The 25,830-nt window shown below is 39.8% G+C and overlaps 1 protein-coding gene across 1 annotated transcript in view; it reads left to right on the forward strand.

Moving 5' to 3' along the window:
• igf2bp2b (insulin-like growth factor 2 mRNA binding protein 2b) overlaps nt 1-25,830 on the forward strand; it is a 56,322-nt gene that overhangs the window by 20,894 nt on the left and 9,598 nt on the right. Inside the window, exons 3-9 of the mRNA XM_053476817.1 lie at nt 9,590-9,638; nt 12,155-12,206; nt 15,531-15,594; nt 16,236-16,544; nt 21,631-21,765; nt 23,050-23,172; nt 23,401-23,536. Coding sequence (XP_053332792.1) covers nt 9,590-9,638; nt 12,155-12,206; nt 15,531-15,594; nt 16,236-16,544; nt 21,631-21,765; nt 23,050-23,172; nt 23,401-23,536 — 868 coding nt within the window. The remainder of the gene's footprint in view (nt 1-9,589; nt 9,639-12,154; nt 12,207-15,530; nt 15,595-16,235; nt 16,545-21,630; nt 21,766-23,049; nt 23,173-23,400; nt 23,537-25,830) is intronic.

Here is a 25,830-nt window from a genome sequence, read left to right on the forward strand (position 1 = left end):
CTTCTCTGTGCTCCGGCGAAGCGAAAATGTACGTGCACATTTAATTCATGTCTTATTTTGTTTTGTTAAAAGTGTTAAAGTGACCTGTAAAAAAAAAAAAAAAGTTCAATAAAAGATTAATTCCATGTCATATCAGTAAAACGTGTTTGTTTTCACAAAGCCGAGATGTCAAAATATATTATCGGCAGGAAAAAAAAAAAACTTTGGCTACAACCTTTATTTATCTTTTTTTTCTTCATTTCTGGCTGTTTTCCAATTTATATAAAATGTTCAGCACTGAAGAACCGAAGGACCCTGGCTGTTATTGTAAAATATTTCTAAAAACAGCAGACATAAGCCCCGCTGTGCAGTTGAGAACATTACAGTGCATTAACAGTAATTACTGTTTTGGAGTAAAAAAGCTGGTGACGTATAACTTCACTCTTTCTCTCTGTATATCCTGTTTTTTGGTTTTGTTTTGTTTTTATGCCGCCGCCATCTCCTCGCACCAAATCAATATGTGTAACTCTCTTGGTCAGCATATATCTCACTGTAATAACGTTACCTGTTTCCACGCAGATCTGAGATCATGTCTGATCTAAATCTCACTGGGAACGCGATCAGTCTTTGGCGTAATGTAACCTGATAAACTGACCACGGATCAGCGTTGAACCGTATGCATCCCAGCGATGTCTTCTCACTTTTTTGTTGTAATATAAATATTAAGGCTTTTTTTAAATTTTTTTTTTGGTGAGCAAACTGAGAGAAAAAAAGATCTCATGTGTAATGAACGAGAAAGTGTAATGCAGCATGGATGAGTCATACTGTACTACACTACGGTAGTGATACACAGGCATACATACTTAAAAAAAAGCTTTTTTTCTTTGCTCTTGCAAAGCTTTATCGCAAATATGTAGTCAATTTATTAGTCTCTCTCTCTTTTTTTTTTTTTTTTGTGACGGTTTGTCCATTAGTTCGTTCGTCCCCCAACATTTAGGGACATAGCAATTAGCAAGTCTCACCTGTGTAACACTGGCTAATGCTAATGGACCTCTCAGTTTATCGAATGCTAATTCACTTTACTTTCCCATGTCCTCCTGTCCAAGAATATATACATTCGTAATTGACCGATCCTGATTTTTAAGAGACACTTAATGCTAACAGGACAGTTACCTTGGTCAAACCGACGTTCATACAAATGATAATGTCGCTAACAAAAGGCTAGGAGATTCAACATGCAAATGAGGAGAGATTGTAGGCCGCTGCTTTATACGGCAGTAGAATGTTAATGGACTATAAAGTTAATAGACAAATTAGAGCGTAATCAGACACTATGCTAGCTCGCTTTTAAAAAATAATTAATAATTATAAAAAAAAAAAAAAACAAAGCCAGGATTTTGTTTAATTTGGAGTATTTCGACCTTCCGTCCGCATCTAAGTATATAAACTTTTGAGCTGTGACCAATTTCTTTGCCATTCCATCAGGGTAAAGCAATGTCCTTCGTATCACTGTTCTGTCTGAGTGAAATAGTTCATAATGGATCTGAAGCATCAAGTGGCCTTGTTAGTTACAGTGGGGAAAAAAACAGCGTCTGCTCGCGCACTCTCTATCTCTCTTGATCTCAATAGTGAGTTCGTCTGGAATGGCTTTTGCATTCACATATTCACAATATTTTAAAAAAAATATTGAACAAAATAGATCGATTGAAATTGATTCAAAAGAATAAAAAAAAAGAATAAAAAAACAACAGAAAAGATCCCAAACGAAACTTGGAATTTAAACATATATATATATATATATATATATATATATATATATATATATATATATATATATATCAAGTTCAAGTAGGCTTTATTGTCACTTCAACCATATACAGTTAGTACACAACGAAACAACGTTCCTCCAGGACCAAGGTGATACATGCAACATAAATTTACAACATAAATTAACAGACACTAAACTAGCTAACCAAGAGGCCTAGTTAGCTGGCTAGCAGAGACTATATATATATATATATATATATATATGCTGTGATGGCAGCACGGTGGTGTAGTGGTTGGCACTGTCACCTTACAGATGCCAAATACACTCATAAACCCAAGCCTTATCAATGCAAATTACTGTGTCATAATAATAACTGTATAACTGTCAGTGGGGGTGGCACGGTGGTGAAGTGGTTCGCACTGTCATCTTGCACCTCCAGGGTCCGGGGTCGTTCCCTGGCCAGACTCGATTCCCGTCTCTATGTGCATGAAGCTCGAATGTTCTCGCCATACTTGATGGGTTTCCTCTGGGTACTCCAGTTTTCTCCCACAGTCCAATAACATGCAGGTTAGGCCTATTGAAAATAAAAGGAAATAATTCACCCCTACCATACAGGATTCTGTGCAGTAGTTTTACAGCACACAACTAGCGGGATTATAGAAGAATTGCAACGTTTTACCACCTCAAACGCAAACATGCATAAATGAAAAATATATATCTTTAGATCTTTAGATATCAGAATAGATGTTGAATTGCCACATGTAAGTATCATGACATGTCACTAAAACAGATTTTCCCTCCAAATCTTATTGCAAATCCAACTGTAATTCTGTCTAACCAGCAAACATTTAAAAATGACTGAAAATTTGGCAGCTCACTGATTCTTAATTTCAATTCAAGCTTATTCTATCAACGATCTTCTGCTAGTTGAAATAATCTTAATACCATAAAGGAGAGGTAATGAGACATAAGAGATGTTCGCTCTGTTGGATTATAGAGGAACAGTAGCGTTTTGCAAACAAACAAAAAAATGTATATACACACGAATTGACACACAAATGAATCATGATACATAACTCAATCAAATTTTGTAATCTCTAATAAATCCTGTATACAGTATACAATGGTATATTTTCGCACTACTACATTCACTGTGCACCGTTGTATAGAGATGCCACCATAAGTATAACCCGGGAACATAAACCTGATCGATGCTTGACAAACGTGAGTTCTTACAGTTTCTCATGACAACGGATTATTTTTGATTACAGAAAAAAAAAAAGGTTATGTAGCTCATTTAAACCTAAACTGATAAGCACTTCCTCTCTTGAGCATCTAGCACTGGTTATAGCCTTACCAGCGAAATTCTAAGTAACTGCATAGACCTTTAAAATATAACCATAGTTGACAGCTCCCACATTCTACATATTTGTAAGGGTTAGAGAAGGTCCAATAAAGCAATATAAGCTTAAGATAATAACAAAATACAGTAAGGGAAGAAAAAACATAGTGAATGAGCAAATAGCAGAAATGAGTACAGTAATGAATACAAAAACGAAAATGAACATACAGACCAGGACAGACACAAGAACAATAATAAAAACAACAATAAGTACTACCATCGCCACTACCACTCCTACTGTATGCTCCCACTGTATGTTATGCTCCCAGTATAACCCCACAGAGGACACCATATGTCCCAAAATCTTCCAGTCTGATGTCTCTGTTTGTATGTCGGTCATTTCAAGAGGAAGAAAAATTGAGATCTGAGAGAGCCAAAAAAACTTTTCTTTTTAACACTTTAATACAAAACATCTCATTACCAATTAAAACTCAAGTAGCAGAGATCCGCACCAGCAACACAGCATAGCATGTCAATGACAATTTAAAAAATGCTTATATGGAAACCTTGCCGGTGTGCTTTAGACATCAAACTGTGTCAATTAGAACAAAAGTCATCATTACTTTTATAATGTATAAATTTGACGTTGCAAAAATGTAAAATTCTCATAATGATCATATAATTTTTTTTTTTTGGTCATACCAGAAATGTTATTTCTTTACCCATGTGACCCATAAAATTTTTTTCCCTTGTCCATGTTTGTATAATTGGTTCACAGCGTTGGGGGACGTTACCTTTTAAAGTGACTAATTACGTTACAAAGTTACTGTCTTTAAAAAGTAATCAGTTACATTACAGCGTTACCTTTTAATAAAAGTAACTAGTTCGAGTAGTTTTCCATTACAGAAAATGAAAACTCCTTTGTGATTCCTCATGCATGTTGTTTTAGTCAAGACCTTTATAATTATTCTACCATCAACACTCAGTAAAGTTTGGCCCATAATCTGTTAACTACTAATACCCCTATCTTACCTACGCGGTTTCACGCGGCTGCAGTAAATACAGTTTATCATGTACATCATTCATCGCGAGTTTTGGTGTATAACAACAGGAATAACAGCGGGGGGCGGGTTATTGGGGGCGGGGCTTGTAGGACGACTTTCACACACACACACACACACTAATAAAGTAGGACTCCTCTCTGGCTCATGGATTACATAAATTGTCTGAGTACCGGATTACATTTTTGAAACTATAACTAAATAACCGAATACTTAGATGGCGGACATAACGCATTAGATTACTCGTTACATCAATAAAGTAATCCAAGTACACGTTATATCCAACACTGTTGGTTAAAATGCAATAAAATTCAGTTCATCATCCAGTATTACCTAGTCATACAAATTCGATCCATTACCGAGGCGAGTTAAGGTGAAACTTAGCATCTAACTGCGAATAATTTATTTCTGTTTCAGACACACTAAATATTACCAATATTACCAATATTACCAATTTCCAACAGCATATTTATATTTTTGTCATATGCCGAGGTACCACTGGTACATTACTCTATGAGGTACAGTCCAGAACCCTATATATGTGTATTAACTCTAAAACAGCGATGCAAAAAAATGGCTAAAATGCTCTCGATTTTAAGAGCTACCCCGATTGGGAAATGTAAGCTTTATACAGCTTTGTTCTTTATCTTGGAGAAAAAAACACATCGATGTATTGATGTCTGTAGCTGGATCCCTCTGCAAGTAACTGGCCAGAGATGATGCAGGCCCTGTAGTGGATTTGTGTCAAAGCTGCAAATGAAAAACTGAAACTGAAATAACGGGATCAGCAAAAGTAAAGTGGAGAATTCAGTAGAGTTTGATTTGTTCAGTTCTTTTTTGTTGAGTCCTTCTTGACGTTAAAATCTAATTCCATTTTCGTTCCTCGTTGCCTTTAATCATTGGTAGCGTGAGGTTGCTTTCAGTTCCCATTGATTAACATCAATTAAAAAAAATTATGGGCGTCCACAAGTCCAATAGATGATTGACAGGCACGTTACGTAGGTAACCTCATGATCTTTGTGTTCTTCTCCTGACCTGGTCAGATGAATTTATTCCTAATCCTAATAGATTCCAAGCTTAGATGTGGAATGATATCATAGATAGGGAGAGAACAGTATAAAGTAACTTTGTAAAGTAACTCGTATGATCACCCATTCGGACTGATAGCAAAAAATGCCTTTAGTGTCGTGTGGAATCACGCAGTTGTGTAGTATGTCTTTTATTTATATATATAAATAGTTTATAACAATTTATTGTATTAGTATCACGAACCTGTGCACAATGTGAGCTCGGTAAAGACATGGTTCTTGTGAATGTTGTAGTGGAAGAACTTACATGGCCTGAACAGAGCCCTCCTGACCTCAACCCCACTAAAGACCTTTATGATGAACCGGGATGTTGATTGTGTTCGTAATGGCAATAGCAGGGTGAACGGAGTAGAACTTACATAAGGAAAGGCTTCAGTATGAAAAATGATGTCGTGAGAGAGGTCAAGTGGTCAGAGAAAGAAAAGAAAAGGCAAAATAGAGAGCGTGCAAACGATGTGAGTTAAATCATATAAATGGTCAGAGCAGGTATCAGTAAATAAGGTCTATGTCTAGACAGGATCATCGCTTCCCTGTAACTATTAGATTATTTTTGTTATTAATTTCACAGATAATGCATAAAACCTAGCTTGATATGCGTTCAAGCTGCATTATATTAGGTACCAATGTTAGCTCGGGTGATTAGATTTCCAAGCAACCTAATGGGATGATTGAATAATGAAGCTATGAGTTCACCTAGTGGTCTAGCTAATGAATAAATGCGGAAATATAATATAATAATACGGGTAAATATCCACCCAGGAGTGAACTTCAGAAAGCGTCTCGTTTGTTTGTCATTACATTATACAGAAACGTCTGAAAGCCGTGTAGGACCCTGATGGGAAGGCAGCAATCCCCGGACTTAAGTCATGAGCAGCATCTTTTACCGTATCAATGTGTGAGGATTTCAAAAATCGTGGCTTTTCTTCAGCAGTCCAACCTCCCTCGTGACACTGTTTGGGTGGCTCGGCGTTTTAAGAGCTCGCGGTTGGAAAATTGCGAGTTTAAATTCCAGGGCTGCCAGAGAGCCACTGTTAGTCCCACGAGCAAAATCCATAACTGCTCGGCTGTGAACTTTGGGTTGTAAGTCGTAATCCAATTGTAAGTCATGTGGAATAAATTCATCTGCCAAGTAAATAAAAGTAACTGTATTCGCCCCACACTTTCTTTCACCTTCAACCTCGTTTGGTTCCTGCGCAGATCTTCTGGTCTCGTATGGGCTTATGAGCATCTGACACAAAGCAGGAAACCTTTGCGGGTTAAGTCAGCTTAGAGGTGTCTCCGGACCTGTGGGTGTGGGATCCCAGAGTAGGAGTAACTTAAAGAATTTAGGAAGTTGCACAAGAATGGATTACTCCATGTGTTTATTACAAGTTCTAAAAGTCTCATCTCGATCTTTTTGGTTTCTTACTTAAGACGGGGTTTCCTACGTAGGACGCCTCCTTAGATGTTGAAGTGCAAAATTACACATTCCCCTTAATAGTGAAATCACTGCCTAATCTGTCAAACACGTCATCCCTATCTGCTCGCGTGAGCCGCAAAATGAGTGGCGTTTGAAATACAGCTTCTCAGTGGCTTAATTGGATTAGGCTTGGAGAGGTTTGTAAGCCTCGACGCAGGTCTTAGACATACTGTAGACGTTCATCCACGAGGTTTAAGCTGCCATGCCTGCGTCTTTGTTGCACGTAGAATACGGTGGGACACACAACCAGGATAAAATGCCTAGTCAGTGAAAAAATAAGGTTTATTTTCTAGCTCCTGTGGTTTCATTTTTAACTACTTGAGCGTTTAATAGTGATGCATAATAGATACAATAATAGATTTAAGAAAATACTCCCAAAACCACCATATTGGCCGTGACCGTTATAAAATCTCAGATAAACAGCATAGAAAAAGAAGAATGGCTAAAATATTCACCTACAGTGCATTATAGGGAGTATAATGAAGGCATGTGGATGTTTGCTGTAGAGTTTTGATCTCTCTTCACGCGAACTAAAAAAGAACTTCCAAACCTTCAGCTTGCAGTATGTTGATTCTAGGGCTGTAGCTATCGAATATTTTAGTAATCGAGTATTCAAAAATGTAATCGCGTAAAAGGATTAAATGTACTTTTGCTTAATTAAACAGCAATGTAAAATATATAAGAGAAACAAAAATTAATTGGTTTTCTTTTTTAAAAAATTAACTTTTATTTTTTAAATGCATACAGTTCTGCAAGGTCCGCAAGCTTCCGCGAGGATGGCAAAAAAATGTAACGTTAATTTTATTGTTTTTTTTTTCACGTGGAAAAATGGAAACGTAATCGCAGCGCCAAAACTTGCGGTGAATCATGATGAACCCTACTTCCGGCCACTGGACGAAACCGCGTACTGTAGGTGAGATAGGGGTATTAAAGCTGACTGAGATGAATTAAGTGCATTACAGTGCCATACATTCCTAATTTAAAGCCTTTTCTCATATGCAAAAAAAAAAAAAAAAAAAGGATTTCAAATGACTTTAAGTATCAAAAAAACTAAGGCACACATTGAAGTAATTCATTATACAAAAACACTACATTGTGCAACTTAACCTTCAGAACTAAAAGTTTCAAAATCTACATCTCAGGCATAACTAAAGCCTTTACTGACAGTTTCTGTCGTTTCTCTCACTGGTTTCTTCATCTCTTGGCTCTCTGATATTTTTATTCCCTCCGTTCCATTTTGCAGCCCGCAACAGAACGTACCCTCAAATCAATACACAGCTAAATGTTTCCTTCTCCTTCCGCTTTTTGGGTGACGTAAGCGCTTCTTCTTCGTTGGTGTTTACTGGCGGCTTGCATCCGCATCCGCCAAATAATTGCGCAAAAACATAACGCAAGCTTTTAAAATGAATCAAAAGAAGCATCTAGGCAGAAGATTTTGCCTCGGTCATTTTTAGTAATCGAATTACTCGAGTTATTTGAGGAATCATTTCAGCCCTAGTTGATTTACTCGTGTACAAAGCACATGATTGACTAAAGAATGGTTTGGAAGCACTCAAGTATCCTGACCTCAGCCTTACCGAACACCTACAGTAGAATGAGGAGTTTGAGGACCTCCTGCATGCCAAGGAATGTGGAAACCAACCTCTAGACTAAAAAGCCTGTTTTTATGCAGGACCTTACACAACCAAATGATCTCCTAATAGTCCATGGAGACGTCACCCAAAAAGCGGAAGGAGATGCCGATTCCTGTTAAGAGCTATGAAGTGGAGCCACTTGCTATGGTTATTTATTAACTGCTGTGCTAATAAGGATCAAAATGCTAATGAGATGTTGTTTCAACCTCAAATTCAACCTGAAGAGAACAGCGGAAGAGCATTTTAACTAGTATAGGATCGTTGATGAAAAAACAAACAAACAAAAAAATCAGTGAGTCACCAAATTTTTTGCGTTAATGTGGTAAACTTGCTGATGTGCAATTATGAGTGACAGTTTTATTTGCAATAGGGATGGGGGAATATTGATTCAGCGATGTATCATGATTCTTTTGTGTGACAATTCGTGTATTTTTATTATATATATATATATAAGTTTGTTTAGAAATGTGGTACAAATTTTACGACATGGTGACACGTAAAGAATATCGTAAATATCATATCAGGTGATTCCCATCCCTATTTTGCACTGTACTATAGAAAAAGTCAAAGTCCTAAGTTTAAGTATTGTGTGTGTGTGTGTGTGTGTTTTTTTCCCAAAAAAACTTTCTGTAAAAACTCCTAATAGAAAGATGCCTCAGTTGTTTTTGCGTGAGTCCAGTGAATAGTTTCTGTTTCTAGTAGGTGGCATTAGCACCCAGTTTCTCTTCCTGCAGTCTTGAGGTGATAGAGGAGCTGTAGTTGGCACGCGCCTGATCTCATTAAGGTGATGTAGGCCTGTGATCTCGTTACGGCCGATGATGTAATACGCTGCAGACGAACTCTTAGGCCATTTAGGGTCAGTGTGCTGGCACGTAGTTATGCACTTAGTCTGAGAAAATATGCTCTTAAATATCAGCCAGCGCTGTTTAGAAGCGAGTACACTCCTGTCTTTGGTTTCTCACTTATCGAAGTACAGAAATCAAAGTTTCAGAAAACTTTTTCCCAGTGTGGGAGAAAAAATAAAACACACACACACACACACACACACACACGCGGCAGCCATGTTTCAGACGAGACAGAACCTACTGTTGACTTACGGCTGAATTGACCCGAATAAGGAGGAGTTCGACTTCATTCCTCTGTTAATTCAATCAGCCCAGCTATGCTGAAATAAAACATTGTTGCTGCATGCGCTGTTGAAAAAGAGTCAATACAACATAAACTCTGATCTAATCTTTCAACCGCTCTCTTTCCGCAGGAGTCGTAAGATTCAGATCCGGAACATTCCCCCTCACCTGCAGTGGGAGGTGAGTCCCGCTGCGTCTCGGCAGCACACCAGCTTGATTTCAACACAAACACACACACGAAACGCAACCTGGGTTGATTGCTGTCTATTTATGAAAATCACCTTATTAATTACAATCCTGCACCTGAGAGCGAATTATAAATTATGAATGATGAATTATGGCATACAGTAAATCATATGAAAGATGAAAAGGCGAAGTCTTTTAGTTACGTCGAGACTGTAGCTGTTACAGAGCTTAGAATTGGTATTAACATCTGAGACCTCTAGTGACCACTTACAAATAAAAAAATAAATAAACAAATAAATAAACAAATAAATATATATATATATATATATATATATATATATATATATATATATATATATGTGTGTTTGGGGCAGAATTAGGGTTCAACGGCACTTCTCTAAAAAGAGGACATTGCTTTTTTCAGGGTGTTTTATTTGTGCGACACACGATTTGTAAGTTAACATCCGTACACAGGCTACAAAATCGATTTCCAGCCTCAGTGCTTTTTTTCAAGTACATTGTGAACCAAGAAAATATATAAATCAGCGTAGGGGTAGCTCAGTGGTTAAGGCGTTGGACTATGGTTCGGAAGGTCTCAGGTTCAAATCCCACGACCACCAAGTTGTCCCTGTTGAGCCCTCAACTGCTCAGATGTGTAATAAGATTAAAATGTAATGCTCTGGATAAGGGCGTCTGCTCAATAAAAATGTGCTGGCTATGTGTGTTTGAACACATAATTCCCTAATTAGGTACACCTGTTCAGGTACTCATAGATAGATTAGTTATTGATTCCCAAAAAAATTCCAGATAAATTACATCAGTGGCAGCTCCGAGACGAGAATCCAGAGCGCAAGTTTACAAGCCGGACACTCTAACCAGTCTAAGCCGATCACAAGGCTAATTAGATATGCATTAAGGCATGTCGACATGGTCTAGATGATCTACTGAAATTCAAACTGAGCCTCAGAAAGGTAATTCAAGTGACTTTGAATGTTGCATGGTTGTTGGTGCCAGACTGAGTATTTCTGAAACTGCTGATATACTGGGATTTTCAACCAACCAATCTCTAGGGTGTACAGAGAATGGAATGATCTGAGAAGGAGAAGAAAAAAAATCCAGTGAGCAGCAGTCGAAAATACCTTGTTGATGCCGGAGGTCAGAGGAGAATGGCCAGACTGGTTCGAGCTGATAGAAAGGCAACAGTAACTCAAATAACATCTTGTTACAACTGAGGTATGCAGAGCATCTCTGAATGTACAACAGCAGGAAAAGACCACAACCGAGGCTCGAGTTCGCATGCTCTCACCCAAAATTAGAGAATAGAAAATTGGAAAACGTTGCCTTGTCTAGTGAGTCTCAATTTCTGCGTCACAATTTGGCGTGAACAACATGAAACCATGGATTCATCCTGCCTTGTATCACCGTTTCAGGCTGGTATTGGTGGTGGTGTAACATCTCGTTACAACCGAGGCACGCTGAAGAGCATCTCTGAATGTACAACACATTAAGGCATCTTCTGGTGGCTACTTCTCTGGATAACATGGCACGTAACAAAGTGAAAATCGTCTGGCGCAGTGGTAAAGCACTGGCCCTATCTTCCCGAGATCGCGAGTTCGATTCCCAGGTGATGCTGTAACATCTCGCAGCCGGAGGTCTAGAGAGAGCTGATTGGCCGAGCTCTCTCAGAGGGGAGGGATGAGAGGTACTTAGTGCTCCCACATTAATCACGGCCCTACAGCCAATCAGGAGCATCTGTGAGCTCACGCACGTGGAAGGAGCGGGGGTTACGCCGCCCCTAACGGTGTGTGAGCGAGCAGTTCGAAAAGATGCGGTCAACTGGTGTCACGTGGTTTGTAAAATTGGACACGACTAAATTAGGGAGAAAATAAAAAATTGAAAAAGGGGGATGCAAAACTCAGTACTAGAAAGGTGTACCTAATGAAGTGGCCACTGAGCGTAATGACTTGGATCTAGGAGCACTTAATATTTAAGATAGAAACACAGCTGAAAAAGAAAAGACGCATACCGTAAGAGATGTAAAGTGTCACCAAAACACGTTTCATTTAAAGCCGAAAGCTTCAGCAGTACAGAATAGTTTAGCTTTATATTAAGTCTTGCTTTGAACTTATAGCTGATTATAAACGTGTATCTCTCATATATCAGTCTGTCTCTCTCTGTCTCATCCCCTCAAACTTTCTTTCTTTAATTCAGTCAATTAGACTAAAGATCTGATTAACCTTTAAATTATATATAATTACTCATAATTTCCTTTTGGGATTAATAAAGTTCTATCTATCTATCTATCTATCTATCTATCTATCTATCTATCTATCTATCTATTTGTCTATCTGTCTATAACTCAACTATGAAAGACTTTGTCTATCTGTTAGTCTCTCTGCTTGTCAAGAATGTCTACGAATGTCTAGTTTCTATCTTTTTTTTCCAATGCTATTGTGTGTGTGTGTGTGTGTGTGTGTGTGTTTAATGTGAGCTTCTCTTTTTCTCTATAGGTTTTAGACAGCTTGTTATCACAGTACGGCTCAGTAGAAAACGTGGAGCAAGGTACAGTCAAACACAGTGTTACACCGCGTGTGTGTGTGTGTGAGAGAGAGAGTGTGTGTGTGTGTGTGTGTGTGAGTGAGTGGCTAGCTGAAAGACTGCAGTTTGGCTGAAAGGAAAATTGTGCAGGTTTGTGGCACTTCTTTGAGTCTGTGTTTACTCCTGTGCTAGCTTTGTATTTGTGTGTGTGTGTGTGTGTGTGTGTGTGTTTGGGGGCGCGTGTATGTGCTGCTGGGTGGTCTGCATCACTGACTGATGTGTGTAAATCATGATAATTGCATGATGTCTGCATTTTGTGTGTGTGTGTGTGTGTGTGCGTGTGTGTGTGTGCTGTGTGTGCGTGCGTGCGTGTGTGTGTGTGTGTGTGTTTTGAGGTAGATGATGCTGCCGAACTTTTCCAAGGAGGTTGTTTGATTATTTTGGCATTGCTTAGGGGAGTGTGCCTCATGCATATACACATAGTAGTGAGTTTCCTGCTCTTACACGCACACACACGCACACACACACACACACACGTACTTAATCCACACACTTTTTAACTAATGTAATGGACCATTTAACTGCTTTTACCTTTGATTTTTTCAAATGTTGAGTGTGTGTCTGTGTGTGTTTGAATGTGTGTGTGAGCAGTAAACTCACTACGATGTGTGTATGCATGAGTCACCCTCCCCTAAGGCGTGGCCTCTGTGTGTGTCCGTCTCAGTGTAGGAGGCGTGGCCTCTGTGTGTGTCCGTCTCAGTGTAGGAGGCGTGGTCTCTGTGTGTGTCAGTCTCAGTGGAGGATTCTGTGTTGGTCTCAGTGAGGGGGCGTGGCTTTTCTGTCAGTCTCAGTGTAGGAGGCGTGGCCTCTGTGTTGGTCTCAGTGGAGGAGGCGTGGTCTCTGTGTGTGTCAGTCTCAGTGCAGGAAGCGTGGCCTCTGTGTGTGTCAGTCTCAGTGTAGGAGGCGTGGCGCCTCTGTCAGTCTAAGTGTAGGAGGCGTGGTCTCTGTGTGTGTCAGTCTCAGTGTAGGAGGCGTGGCCTCTGTGTGTGTCAGTCTAAGTGTAGGAGGCGTGGTCTCTGTGTGTCAGTCTCAGTGTAGGAGGCGTGGCCTCTGTGTGTGTCAGTCTCAGTGTAGGAGGCGTGGTCTCTGTGTGTGTCAGTCTCAGTGTAGGAGGCGTGGCCTCTCTGTCAGTCTAAGTGTAGGAGGCGTGGTCTCTGTGTGTGTCAGTCTCAGTGTAGGAGGCGTGGCCTCTCTGTCAGTCTTAGTGTAGGAGGCGTGGCCTCTCTGTCAGTCTAAGTGTAGGAGGCGTGGTCTCTGTGTGTGTCAGTCTCAGTCTAGGAGGCGTGGCCTCTGTGTGTGTCAGTCTCAGTGTAGGAGGCGTGGTCTCTGTGTGTGTCAGTCTCAGTGGAGGATTCTGTGTTGGTCTCAGTGAGGGGGCGTGGCTTTTCTGTCAGTCTCAGTGTAGGAGGCGTGGCCTCTGTGTTGGTCTCAGTGGAGGAGGCGTGGTCTCTGTGTGTGTCAGTCTCAGTGTAGGAGGCGTGGCCTCTGTGTGTGTCAGTCTCAGTGTAGGAGGCGTGGCGCCTCTGTCAGTCTAAGTGTAGGAGGCGTGGTCTCTGTGTGTGTCAGTCTCAGTGTAGGAGGCGTGGCCTCTGTGTGTGTCAGTCTAAGTGTAGGAGGCGTGGTCTCTGTGTGTCAGTCTCAGTGTAGGAGGCGTGGCCTCTGTGTGTGTCAGTCTCAGTGTAGGAGGCGTGGCCTCTCTGTCAGTCTTAGTGTAGGAGGCGTGGCCTCTCTGTCAGTCTAAGTGTAGGAGGCGTGGTCTCTGTGTGTGTCAGTCTCAGTGTAGGAGGCGTGGCCTCTCTGTCAGTCTAAGTGTAGGAGGCGTGGTCTCTGTGTGTGTCAGTCTCAGTGTAGGAGGCGTGGCCTCTCTGTCAGTCTTAGTGTAGGAGGCGTGGCCTCTCTGTCAGTCTTAGTGGAGGAGGCGTGGCCTTTCTGTCAGTCTAAGTGTAGGAGGCGTGGCCTCTGTGTGTGTCAGTCTCAGTGGAGGATTCTGTGTTGGTCTCAGTGAGGGGGCGTGGCCTCTCTGTCAGTCTAAGTGTAGGAGGCGTGGTCTCTGTGTGTGTCAGTCTCAGTGTAGGAGGCGTGGCCTCTGTGTGTGTCCGTCTCAGTGTAGGAGGCGTGGTCTCTGTGTGTGTCAGTCTCAGTGGAGGATTCTGTGTTGGTCTCAGTGAGGGGGCGTGGCTTTTCTGTCAGTCTCAGTGTAGGAGGCGTGGCCTCTGTGTTGGTCTCAGTGGAGGAGGCGTGGTCTCTGTGTGTGTCAGTCTCAATGTAGGAGGCGTGGCCTCTGTGTGTGTCAGTCTCAGTGTAGGAGGCGTGGCCTCTCTGTCAGTCTAAGTGTAGGTGGCGTGGTCTCTGTGTGTGTCAGTCTCAGTCTAGGAGGCGTGGCCTCTGTGTGTGTCAGTCTCAGTGTAGGAGGCGTGGCCTCTGTGTGTGTCAGTCTCAGTGTAGGAGGCGTGGCCTCTGTGTGTGTCAGTCTCAGTGTAGGAGGCGTGGCCTCTCTGTCAGTCTAAGTGTAGGAGGCGTGGTCTCTGTGTGTGTCAGTCTCAGTCTAGGAGGCGTGGCCTCTGTGTGTGTCAGTCTCAGTGTAGGAGGCGTGGCCTCTGTGTGTGTCAGTCTCAGTGTAGGAGGCGTGGCCTCTCTGTCAGTCTAAGTGTAGGAGGCGTGGTCTCTGTGTGTGTCAGTCTCAGTGTAGGAGGCGTGGCCTCTCTGTCAGTCTTAGTGGAGGAGGCGTGGCCTTTCTGTCAGTCTAAGTGTAGGAGGCGTGGCCTCTGTGTCAGTCTCAGTGTAGGAGGCGTGGCCTCTGTGTGTTAATCTCAGTGTAGGAGGCGTGGCCTTTGTGTGTGTCAGTCTCAGTGTAGGAGGCGTGGCCTGTCAATCTTGTAGGAAGTAGCAATTATGTACATGTTGTAACATGGATTATACAGAGATGCTGTATAACTTCAACAAAAGTTGAATTGTAGAGATTTAGTTTCAGTTGTGTGTGCGTGTGCGTGCATGTTCCCTGATTTAAAGTTTGCACATTGTAGTGTTGTCTCAACCGCCCACAGCACTCTGTGTGAATGGTGAATGTATTTGTGTCTGTTTGTCTGTGTGAATGGTGAATGTATTTGTGTGTCTGTGTGTGTGTGTGTGTGTGTGTGTGTGTGTGTGTGTGTATGTGTAAGTGCCTGCAAGTGTGATTCAGACTTTGTTGGTAAATCATGAGATAACAGTGGAGTGAAAAACTGAGCATTTTAAGCCCGAACGTGTGTGTGTGTGTGTGTGTGTGTGCGTGTGTGTGTGTGTGTGTAGTGAACGCTGACTCAGACACAGCTGTGGTGAACGTCACATACGCATCGAAGGAAGAAGCTAAAGAGTAAGAGGCCATTCATCTCTCTTTCCATCCTTCCTTCCATCCTCTTGTCTGTTTGTTCCTGATAGTGTATCTGTCCTTTGCACTTCTTCATCTCCCCTTTTATCCAGCGTTCAGGCCGATGTGCTGGTGATGTCGTCCTTTATATATGGTTTAGAGACACAAGTGAGACAGACACACACATCTGCCTCTGATTCATTAAGTACTTATAAACTGTTTAGTTACTGGAGTTTGTTTCCACTGTAGTCACCGGTCCAAAAACACAGAAAACTGCGAGTTAAAGACATGTTTAGGACGTGGGCAATTTATAATATTAACAGACAATATAGATTTTCTGATATATTATAATATAATACACTTCTGCGAGATAACTGAGATGTCCTAATTGTTTGCTGTAAAGCATTTACAAACTCCTATAGCAGTACGTGTTTTCTCTAAACGCTTCGTAATTAATTATAACTTAACTATAACGAGGCAGATATCTGAGAAAGTTGCATTTCATGTCATTACAACCTTCATACGTACATAATATCTATTTTTATTCAAAGTTAATTGATATAAAAACGTCTAAAGTGTGAAATCTGCCATGTTTTTGAAGCATGAGTGTGTAAATCTTAACTTCCTGAATGTGTAACGTCTCCCAGGGCCATAGAGAAGCTGACGGGCCACAATCTGGAAGATCACTCTTTCAGCGTGTCCTACATTCTGGACGTGGAGGGCGGCGGGAACGAGAGTGAAGCGGGACCCCAGGCCCAGCATAGGGCGTCCCGGGGAGGCAGGGGGACGCGGGAGTCTGACTCCGCCCACTCCGGGGCCATGGGGGGCCTGCAGGGTGGACACCACACGCACCATGAGCTCCCGCTGAGACTGCTCGTCCCCACACAGTTCGTAGGAGCCATCATTGGAAAAGAGGGACTCACCATCAAGAACATCACCAAGCAGAGCCAGTCCAAGTGAGTACTGAAGACACTTTGAGTCCTAAAGCCTACAGTTTAATTAGAATTGCGTTTAAGGAGAATCTGCTCTTGGTTGAGAGTTAGCAGTCGAGGACATGCTTTAGTTATGAATGAAATTCGTCCCGTACAGGGACACAGCAGCCTATCCAAGTAGACTTTGGGACGAGGCGGGGTAAAGGTTGGACAGGGTGCCAATACATCACAGGGAACACACACTACAGGCAATTTGGGAACGCCAATTAAACTGATCGGAGAAGCAGGAGGAAACCCACCAAGCTCGATAGAACATGCGAACTCCACATACACAGACGGGAATCGAACCCTTGACCCTGGAGGTGCGAGGCGACAGTGCTAACCGCTACGCCACAAATGCTTCTTTCACTCATCAGGCTGTCCATCACCTCTAAACCGTTTCACCACATCACACCAGTGCTCAGCCTAAAAATGTTCTCCCTGTGAAATACTTCAGGAAGTCTATATATATATTTTTTTTTTTTTCATTTTTAACAAACTGGTGCGTCCTATTGTGGTTCAGTTATTGAAAAAAAGCGGAAGTAGTGAATGCATTAATTATTAATTTTTAATAATGTAGAGATTAATAAGTAATGATGCAATAAAAAGCGACAGTTGTGAAGTATTCGCTCACAGCTACAGTATGAGGTGTAGACAGAATCGTCATATCACAACACTACCACCCCTCCCTTTTTCTTTTTTTGCATATGTAGCAAAAAAATCAAGTGTCTGCACAAATGCCATGGGAAAAAACAACAACAACACTTGAGCGTACTGCTGATTACACAAATTAATTAAATGAAACCGTATCCATGTAATCATATCCTTGATCTCAACACACTCTAATCCACCATTTACATTTAACACAAAGACATCCTCAGAGCTGTTGATTCAACAGTTATATTATAAATGAAGGGAGGATTCAGCATTTCACATTTTAACTCAACAGTCAAGCAAATACACCCCTCCCATATATATCGAAATCTCCGGCAAATTTAAATCGATGGACGCACTTTGCCAATGTGGTGACACCCGAGCATCCTGACCGATATTTATGATATTCCTGAGTAATAATAAACTTTTAGAAAAGACAAATACATAATCGACGAATGTGCCATCCTAATACGGTACCGCTGCTTTCAGGGAACCACACAGTTGAAAGTCTGGTAGAGCCGGATCAGGACTATACGGAGGATGCTTTAACACCTCAAAAAACCTCCGTAGGTTATGGACAGAAAACAGAAATGATTAGTTACCTTTGAGTCTTTGGTTTGAATCGTTCTTTCCTTTGTCACGTGACTCTCAAAGACACTATGTGGTGCAATAAATTCAAAAGACTAAACGACTCTGACTAGAAGATATGAGAGGTGAGCTGCTCATTCTATTTATTATAGTATGTCCTTAGCTGTATTGTAATATTTTCATTACTGGAACTATAGCCCAAATTTGTGTATGTAGACGTGTTGGCGGTCTTTTTATTGAAAATGTAACATTTTATTATATTTCTGATCAAAAGAACAAAACGAATGAAATGAGTCAAAAAAAGATCAGTTCATCTCGAACCGAGTCACTAAAATGATTTGAACTTTCCATCCCTACTGCGTTCAAACCGAAGTTTAGGCTTCTTTTTCTTTCAGCTCCTAATTGCTGACCAACTGTTGGTGGTTGAATCTTTTTCCTGATAATGTTTCAATACTGGCCCTTGTGAATCCCAGAAAACTGTAAAACATCCCTTTTTCAGCTGATGGTTGACTTTTGACTTTTTTTTTTACTCTGTCGTGATTGAGGATGTTTTCTGCTCCTTACTCTCACCCTCTCATCCACATCTCATCACCAGTAATGATTCTCTTTAAGAAACTCCCACCATCCTCAGAGTATTGCTCTAAATTTAGTTAGCAGATATCCGACCGCTTCCGCAATTAGTTTTGGCACCGGGTACACCCTCAGACCACATAAAAAGAAATCACTGCACGCTCCTCTTCTTTCGTGCAAATCACAAGTGGGGCGTCAATTACAAATAAACTGATGTAACACGTTCACACCTGCACAGCAGTGACTTGAGAGACAGCAGCCTTGAACGGAAAGCGCTGATTAGACAGTCTGAGCAACAGAAGTTTTACCATAACCGGAGTGGGGATCATTTTTAAATCTTGAATTTATAAAAAACATGATCAAGCCCACTTTTTTGTTTCTCATTTACAGAGCCCATGTCGTGTATGCACATTATAATTTTTTTTTCCTCAGCCCACACATTGAAGAACATCTAGCGCACTGTGAGGAGAGTGCTGAATTTGACAAAAAGTTTATTGGATTAGATTCGCTGACTCCTCGTTTACTGAACTACTTTAGACTTGCCGGGACATTGACCATGACTGGTACAAAGCTCTGACACTGAAGAAGAAGAAGAAATGTTAGGTGTCCCTTAACGAACCAGCTCACATCCGTGATATATATTTTTTTTTTTAGTTTTTTTTTTTTTTTTTAAATTAGATGTATATTAGATCACCAAAGTGTTTGAATGTAGTAATATTAATTTAATGTCAGAACTACAGTACAGAAATAACGCACAACTCCTAACCAATCAGGTTCAAGGTTTTAGCTGTGCTGTAGTTATTAAACTGTTTAAATCTTCATAATGTTTTCTTTTAAGGCTCTCTGATATAAATAAGTGGTTATTACTCCTCTCCAGCTCAGGGCACAAATCCCAGGCTGAATTTCAACGTTACATTTCTTTTCTTTTTTTTCCCTTTTGATTGTTTCCTTTAATGCCTCTTGTCTTATTTGTCTCGTATTTACTCCTATTTATTCTTCTGGCACTTCGGTATTTTGGCACTGAAACAGCCTTTTCTTGGACTGCACAATAAATCATGCGTTAATCACCGTCGCATATTTGCCTCTGCAGTGCGACAGTCTGAAAAGGCTAAAATTACCGTGTCCCATTCAGTATCACTCCCGCTACATCAAAATCACACGCTCCTGGTAATAACAGCACCACTCAACCAATAAGCTCGCGCGTCTACAGAAGTGCTCGGATCGCTCTGTTCGGCCGCGGCTCTCTCTGATAGAGCGGTCAGCAAAAAGGCGGGAAAAAGACTGGCAGTCGTTCTTGTGCTGAGTCCTGTAATCATCACATCTCAGGTGTTCTGAGCATCTCACTTTATCAGCGTGTGTACTGCGTACTCCAGATCTGTCCTCTCTCTCTCTCTCTTTTTTTTTCTCTCTCTCTCACATTGTCCTTCTCTTTTCTATACCTCTTGTTCTGAGACAGTGGGTACATGACTGAAAACTGAAAAGCAGGAGACACTAATTCTTATTTAATAGGTAATAGACACAAATAAATACTTTCTTAACAAAAAAAGTGTTAAATGGCTAGAAAGCAATGCAGAAAATGTCTGTACAGACTTTTTTTCCTCTTAAGCTCAATGCCCTATCTGAACAATGAAATATTTCTGAGCATTTCTGAACTTAAGAGTTTTTATTGATTTTTTAAGTATGTGGGTCACTTTAAACCCTCATAGTTATTCAAGTCAAAATTGTTCATCTTCTAAACACATCTTAGTCTTTTTTTAAAGATATAGTATTAATATATAATAAAGATATTAAGGTATTTTGAGATATAAACATTTTTAAGGTATAATATTAAAGTATAATAAAGATATTAAGATATTTTTAAGATAAAATAAAGATATTAAGATATTTTAAGATATAAATGAAGATATAATAAAGATATAATAAAGATATGAAGATATTTTAGAATATAATAATTTTGAGAGCATAATATTAAGATATACTAAACATATTAAGATATTTTTAAGATAAAATGATTTAAAAGATATAATATTAAGATATAATAAAGATATAAAGATATTTTTAAAATATAGATTAAGATATTTTTAAAATATAATATTTTTAAGGTATAATAAAGATATTGAAATATTTTTAAGATATAGTAAAGATATTAAGATATTTTAAGATTTAAATTAAGATCTTTTTAAGATATAATCATTTTGAAGGTATAATATTAAGATATCATAAAGATATTAAGATATTTTAAGATATATGATATATATTAAGATTTGTACGATTTCATAATTTTTAAGGTATAATATTAAAGTATAATAAAGATATTAAGATATTTTAAGATTACATTTTTAAAATATATAATATTAAGATATAATAAAGATATATATTTTTAAGATATAATAAAGATATTAAGATATTTTAAGATATAGCTTAAGATAATTTTAAGATATAATAATTAATAATTTATAATAGTAAAACAAAGTTGCAACAACAGAACAACAAAAATAGTTTGGAATTAATAACTGCATTTTTGTTTAAAAAACAATTTGAACATGATTTATTTATCATATTTAGTACATTTCAGTCTTTAAATATGATTTAATTAGGGTTATTTATTTTTTAAATTAAGCTTTATCTTAAAGAGAATATTAAATTGAAGTGAATGTAGAAAAATATTGCATGAGCTCATATATGTGGAAGAGGGCGGATAGCGCTTTCCTCCGAGCGTGTTACGCTGCCCCAGTCAGCAACAGTTTAATGAAATCTCTTTTGCTGGCTTTATGTGTCTTCAAGGAGAGACGGTATCATGGAGTTATATGAGGAATAAAAAAAACAAAAAATATAAACATTCCTGAAATTTTTTTAGCAAAGCTAACAGCGTGTAATCATTAAAAAAAAAAAGAAGAAAAATCTTTATTAACCTAATTATTTCCTGTGGTTAGATAACCAAAAGAAAAACCTCAAGCTGCTTGTTATTTTAAAAGCAATTCCGTGAGTATTGAGTCTTTTTTTAAAGGGCTGTTTGATTAGTGAACTGAGGGGAAGCGCTGACAGGCTCCTCTAAATTACCACCAATATAGACGTGACATTTACATCTCGAGTGCGTTTCAGAGACCAGCTAAAGTAATACACTTTTATAAACGTAACGCTGTCGGAGTTCTCTTGCTAATCCACTCTGAATCACCCCCACGTCGCAGCCTCATACGTTAATCAGGGCGATTCAGACGATCGGTTTATTTGAACACGTCTCCTGGTTTTTCCTATTTAGAGTGGACATCCATCGTAAGGAGAACGCAGGGGCTGCGGAGAAGCCCATCACCATCCACTCGTCTCCAGAGGGCTGCTCGCACGCCTGCAGGATGATCCTGGAGGTCATGGAGAAAGAAGCCACCGACACCAAGACGTCAGTATCACACGTGTTCACACTGCAGGCTAAAGCGAGCGCCAGAGTCTGTGGCACTGAGAAACCTGCAAGCGGGTTTAGATCTCGTGCTCGTCCACTGCCATGTCTGGCTTACAGTCAAAAGAGTAATGTGAAGCTTTTCAACTCGTTTTTTTGTGTTGAAGCGCGCGCGCACACACACACGCACACACACACACACAAAAACGTGAAATCATTTACTCCATATTTAACATAAGCAGCCTGACATGCATGAAATTATTACTTCATACTTAATCCCTTTATGATTACAAGTGACTTACTGAAAGAAGATTATTCTCTCTCTCTCTCTCTCTCTCTCTCTCTCTCTCTGTCATCTCTTCCTCTGTCTTCCTTTGTTTCTGTCTTTCTTCATCTCATTTTTTAAAATCTTTTTATCTCTTATTTTTGTATGTCTCTCTCTCTCTCTCTCTTTCTTATTCTCAGCCTCTTTTTCTCTTTTTCTTTTTTGCCATCTTTCTCTGTCTTTCTTTGTTTCTGTCTTTTTCCATATTATTTTTTTTTGGTCTTCTTTTTATCTGTCTCATTTTTCTATGTCAGTGTCTCTCTCCCGCCCTTTCTCAGTCTCTTTTTCTGTTTCTCCCTCTCCCTTTCTGCCATGTCTTCCACTGTCTCGCTTTGCTTCTGTCTCTCTATATAATTTGTTTGGTCTTTTTATCGCTCATTTTTGTACAGTACTGAACATTAGTGTCTTTCTCTCTCTCGGTACATATAACTCTCTCCTTCTCTTTCTTTTTCTCAGTCTCTTTTCCTCTTTGTCTACCTCTCTCGTTTTGCCATGTCTTCCACTGTCTCGCTTTGTTTCTGTCTTTCTCTCTCTCATTTTTTCAGTATGTCAGTGTCTCTCTCTCTCTCTCTGTATATAACCCTTTTTCTCTCTCTTGTTCTATTTCTCTCTGTAAATATAACACACTCACTCTCTCTCATTCTCTCTCTCTTTTTTTCTCAGTGTCTTTCTCTCTCTCTCCCTTTCTGCCATCTTTCTCTTCTTACTTTGTTTCTGTCTTTCTCGATCTCATTTTTTCTGTCTGTCTTATCTGTTTCATTTTTGTATCTCTCTCTCTCTCTCTCTCTTTCTCTCTTCTTTTTATTTTTTGAGATCCTTTATCACCAAAACAGACATAACTGGCACACAAGTGCTTTTTTTAATCCTTCATATGCATATGTGTGCATATATACATAATTAAATATTAAAATCTCTCTCTCTCTGTCTCTCCCTCATACACACACACACACACACACACACAGTGCAGAGGAGGTCCCTCTGAAGATTTTGGCCCATAACAGTCTTGTAGGACGGCTGATCGGTAAAGAAGGCAGGAACCTGAAGAAGATCGAGCAGGACACTGGGACCAAGATCACCATTTCACCGTATGTTACACACTCCAGTGCACACTACACACTCCGTTCAAATGTCTACACTATCAAATTAAACTAAGGCCATTAAATAATAATAATAACAATAATAATAATAATAATAATAAAACTCAGGTGGTTAAAATGTTTGTAGTACACCGACACTAGTTGCACTGAGGTACGTAGGTGTGATCCTTTGCTTCGCCTACTTTCTAAATTATTGACCCGTGCTTCCCACTGCAGCCTGCAGGATTTGACCATCTACAACCCGGAGCGTACCATCACAGTGCGGGGCGGGGTGGACGAGTGCTGTAACGCAGAGGTGGAAATCATGAAGAAGCTGAGAGAGGCGTACGAGAACGACGTGGCGGCCGTGAACGTGAGCACATCACACAGAGCGCCGGGGACATCTACTCACTCTCCGTTCAAGCGTTAGAGGCCTTCACACGCACTCCCGAGACGTGACGCGTGATCGGAGCGAGTAAATCAAATCATTAGATTGATATTTGGCTTCAAAAAGGAACAAGAGAGAGAGAGAGAAGGTTTGAAATATTATGATGCTAGGAAAAATTGAGGGAATTTCGAGGCTGTGGATTTAAGGTGAGAACACGACAGCGTGAACAAATGAACGAAATCAATAATTCATTCAGAACGTTCGATTTTATGTTTTGTAATCCATTTATCCATTCATTCATCTATTTTATATATATATATTTTTTAACACATATTCTGTGGAGCCTTATTCAGGGTACACACACTTACACACCCAATCATACGCTACCGACAATTCGGAAACCAAAGTACACAGGGGAGAACAGACCAGAAGCAAGATTTGAACCCCCAAACCCCGGAGGTACGAGGTGATGTGGCTAACCACTACACCGCCGTGCCGCTGCTGTGTCTAGTGATTATGTCCTCCATTCAAAGAATATGTCATGCACATTGTAGCACAATACGAGCCAAACAGTATTGCTTCATAAAAAAAATAAAATAAAAAAAAACACAAGAAGAAATCATGAAAAATGCAAGTTTATTACAGAATTTATGTTTGGCATGAAAGTAGTGTAAAAATGCATAATTTCTGGCTATTATATCAGCTGTATGGTAATTACACAAGCTTCCTGTTTGTAACTGTCTGCCAGATTGCAGGCTGTAAAACATTGCTCGCTTGGTTATATATTCGTTTGTCTGTTCGTTTGTCGAGTTCTCGCATTCCTGCAATACCGATCAGCCATAACATTATGACCACCCGCCCAACGCTCGTCTAGACGTCACAGGTTGACCCTTGTCACCGTAGCGACAGTTACAATATCTCATTACCGTGGCACCTGGAAGTGGGTGGGATATACAGTATTAGGCAGCAAGTGAACAAACAAGTCCTTAAAGTTGATGATGAAACGGGCAAAATGAAGGATTTTAGTGAACCAAATTGTAGACGACTGGGTCAGAGCAAATACAAAACTGCAGCTCTTGTGGGACGGAATGGAGGGAAAAGCAGTGATAAGGTCATGCTAGCTAAGGCTAAGGCTGGTGTGGATCAAATCGAGGAAAAGGCTTTGATAAAGCAGGTGGTCGTAATGTTATGGCTGATCTGTGTCGTGATTCATTCACTTCTTGAATATTTATTTTTCTTCTTTTTATTTACGTGTGTTTAGTCGTTTATTCCCTAGTTATATTCGTATATAAGAAAATGAAAAGATCCAGGTGATAATAGCGACTACTGCTGTGTGGGGAAGTATAAAAATGGCTGCATGACTTCTCTTATTTAAATGCTTTCATCAATTTTTATTATTTGGGCCTGTTGTTAGGATGTTTTTAAATAAAATTTGTATTTATTTATTTTTGTCCCATGATGTAGCGGATAAAAGAAAAGGTTTAAAAATAGATAAAATGCTAATAATATTAAGCTTTTGACGTCAATGTGCTGCGTTTTTTTCAGCAATATTTAAATTTACTGTTATACACACCAAGAGAACAATAATGCTATTTTTCCTGTTTATTTGGCTATTTAATGTAAATTCAGATTATTAATTAATTAATTTATTTATTTATTTATTTATTTTTAATATACCAGATTCTGACAAAACTGAATCGAGAGAAACTTGACAAAATGTTCACTCACAATCATGCCAGCGCTTTAATGATATTTTATTGATTTTTTATCCTCACCAGTACGAGTCCCGATTGTACGTGGCCACTGAGGCGTGTAAAGGACTTTTAAAAAGCAGCATTGCAAATGAGGTGTAAACAAATCAAGCCTTTTCAAATCTACGCTTGTGCCTCTAAATGGGATTACCCTTAACAGAACTGAATTCAGCCAGAGGTTCTTCTTTTTTCTTTTTCCTTTTTATTCCAGCTCTTGTGAGAAAAACAAGCAATCAGAGTGGTAAAGCTGCACCACCTTGTGTAGTAAACTGGACATAACATCTCTACTGGTTTACTCGCTGGCTTATCGTCTACACCGATTTATCCTGTACACGGGATCGCGGAGGGGGGGACTGGAGCTATTCCAGGAGACTTGGGGAATGAGGCGGGGTACACCCTGAATAAGGTGTCAATTCATCGCAGGGCACACACACACACACACACACACACTGTGGGCAATTTGGGAATTTCAGTTAGCCTACCCTGCATGTGTTTGGACTGTCGGAGGAAACCGGAGCACCCGGAGGA

The sequence above is a fragment of the Clarias gariepinus genome, chromosome 18 (assembly GCF_024256425.1).
Source record: "Clarias gariepinus isolate MV-2021 ecotype Netherlands chromosome 18, CGAR_prim_01v2, whole genome shotgun sequence".
NCBI classification, from domain to species: domain Eukaryota; kingdom Metazoa; phylum Chordata; class Actinopteri; order Siluriformes; family Clariidae; genus Clarias; species Clarias gariepinus.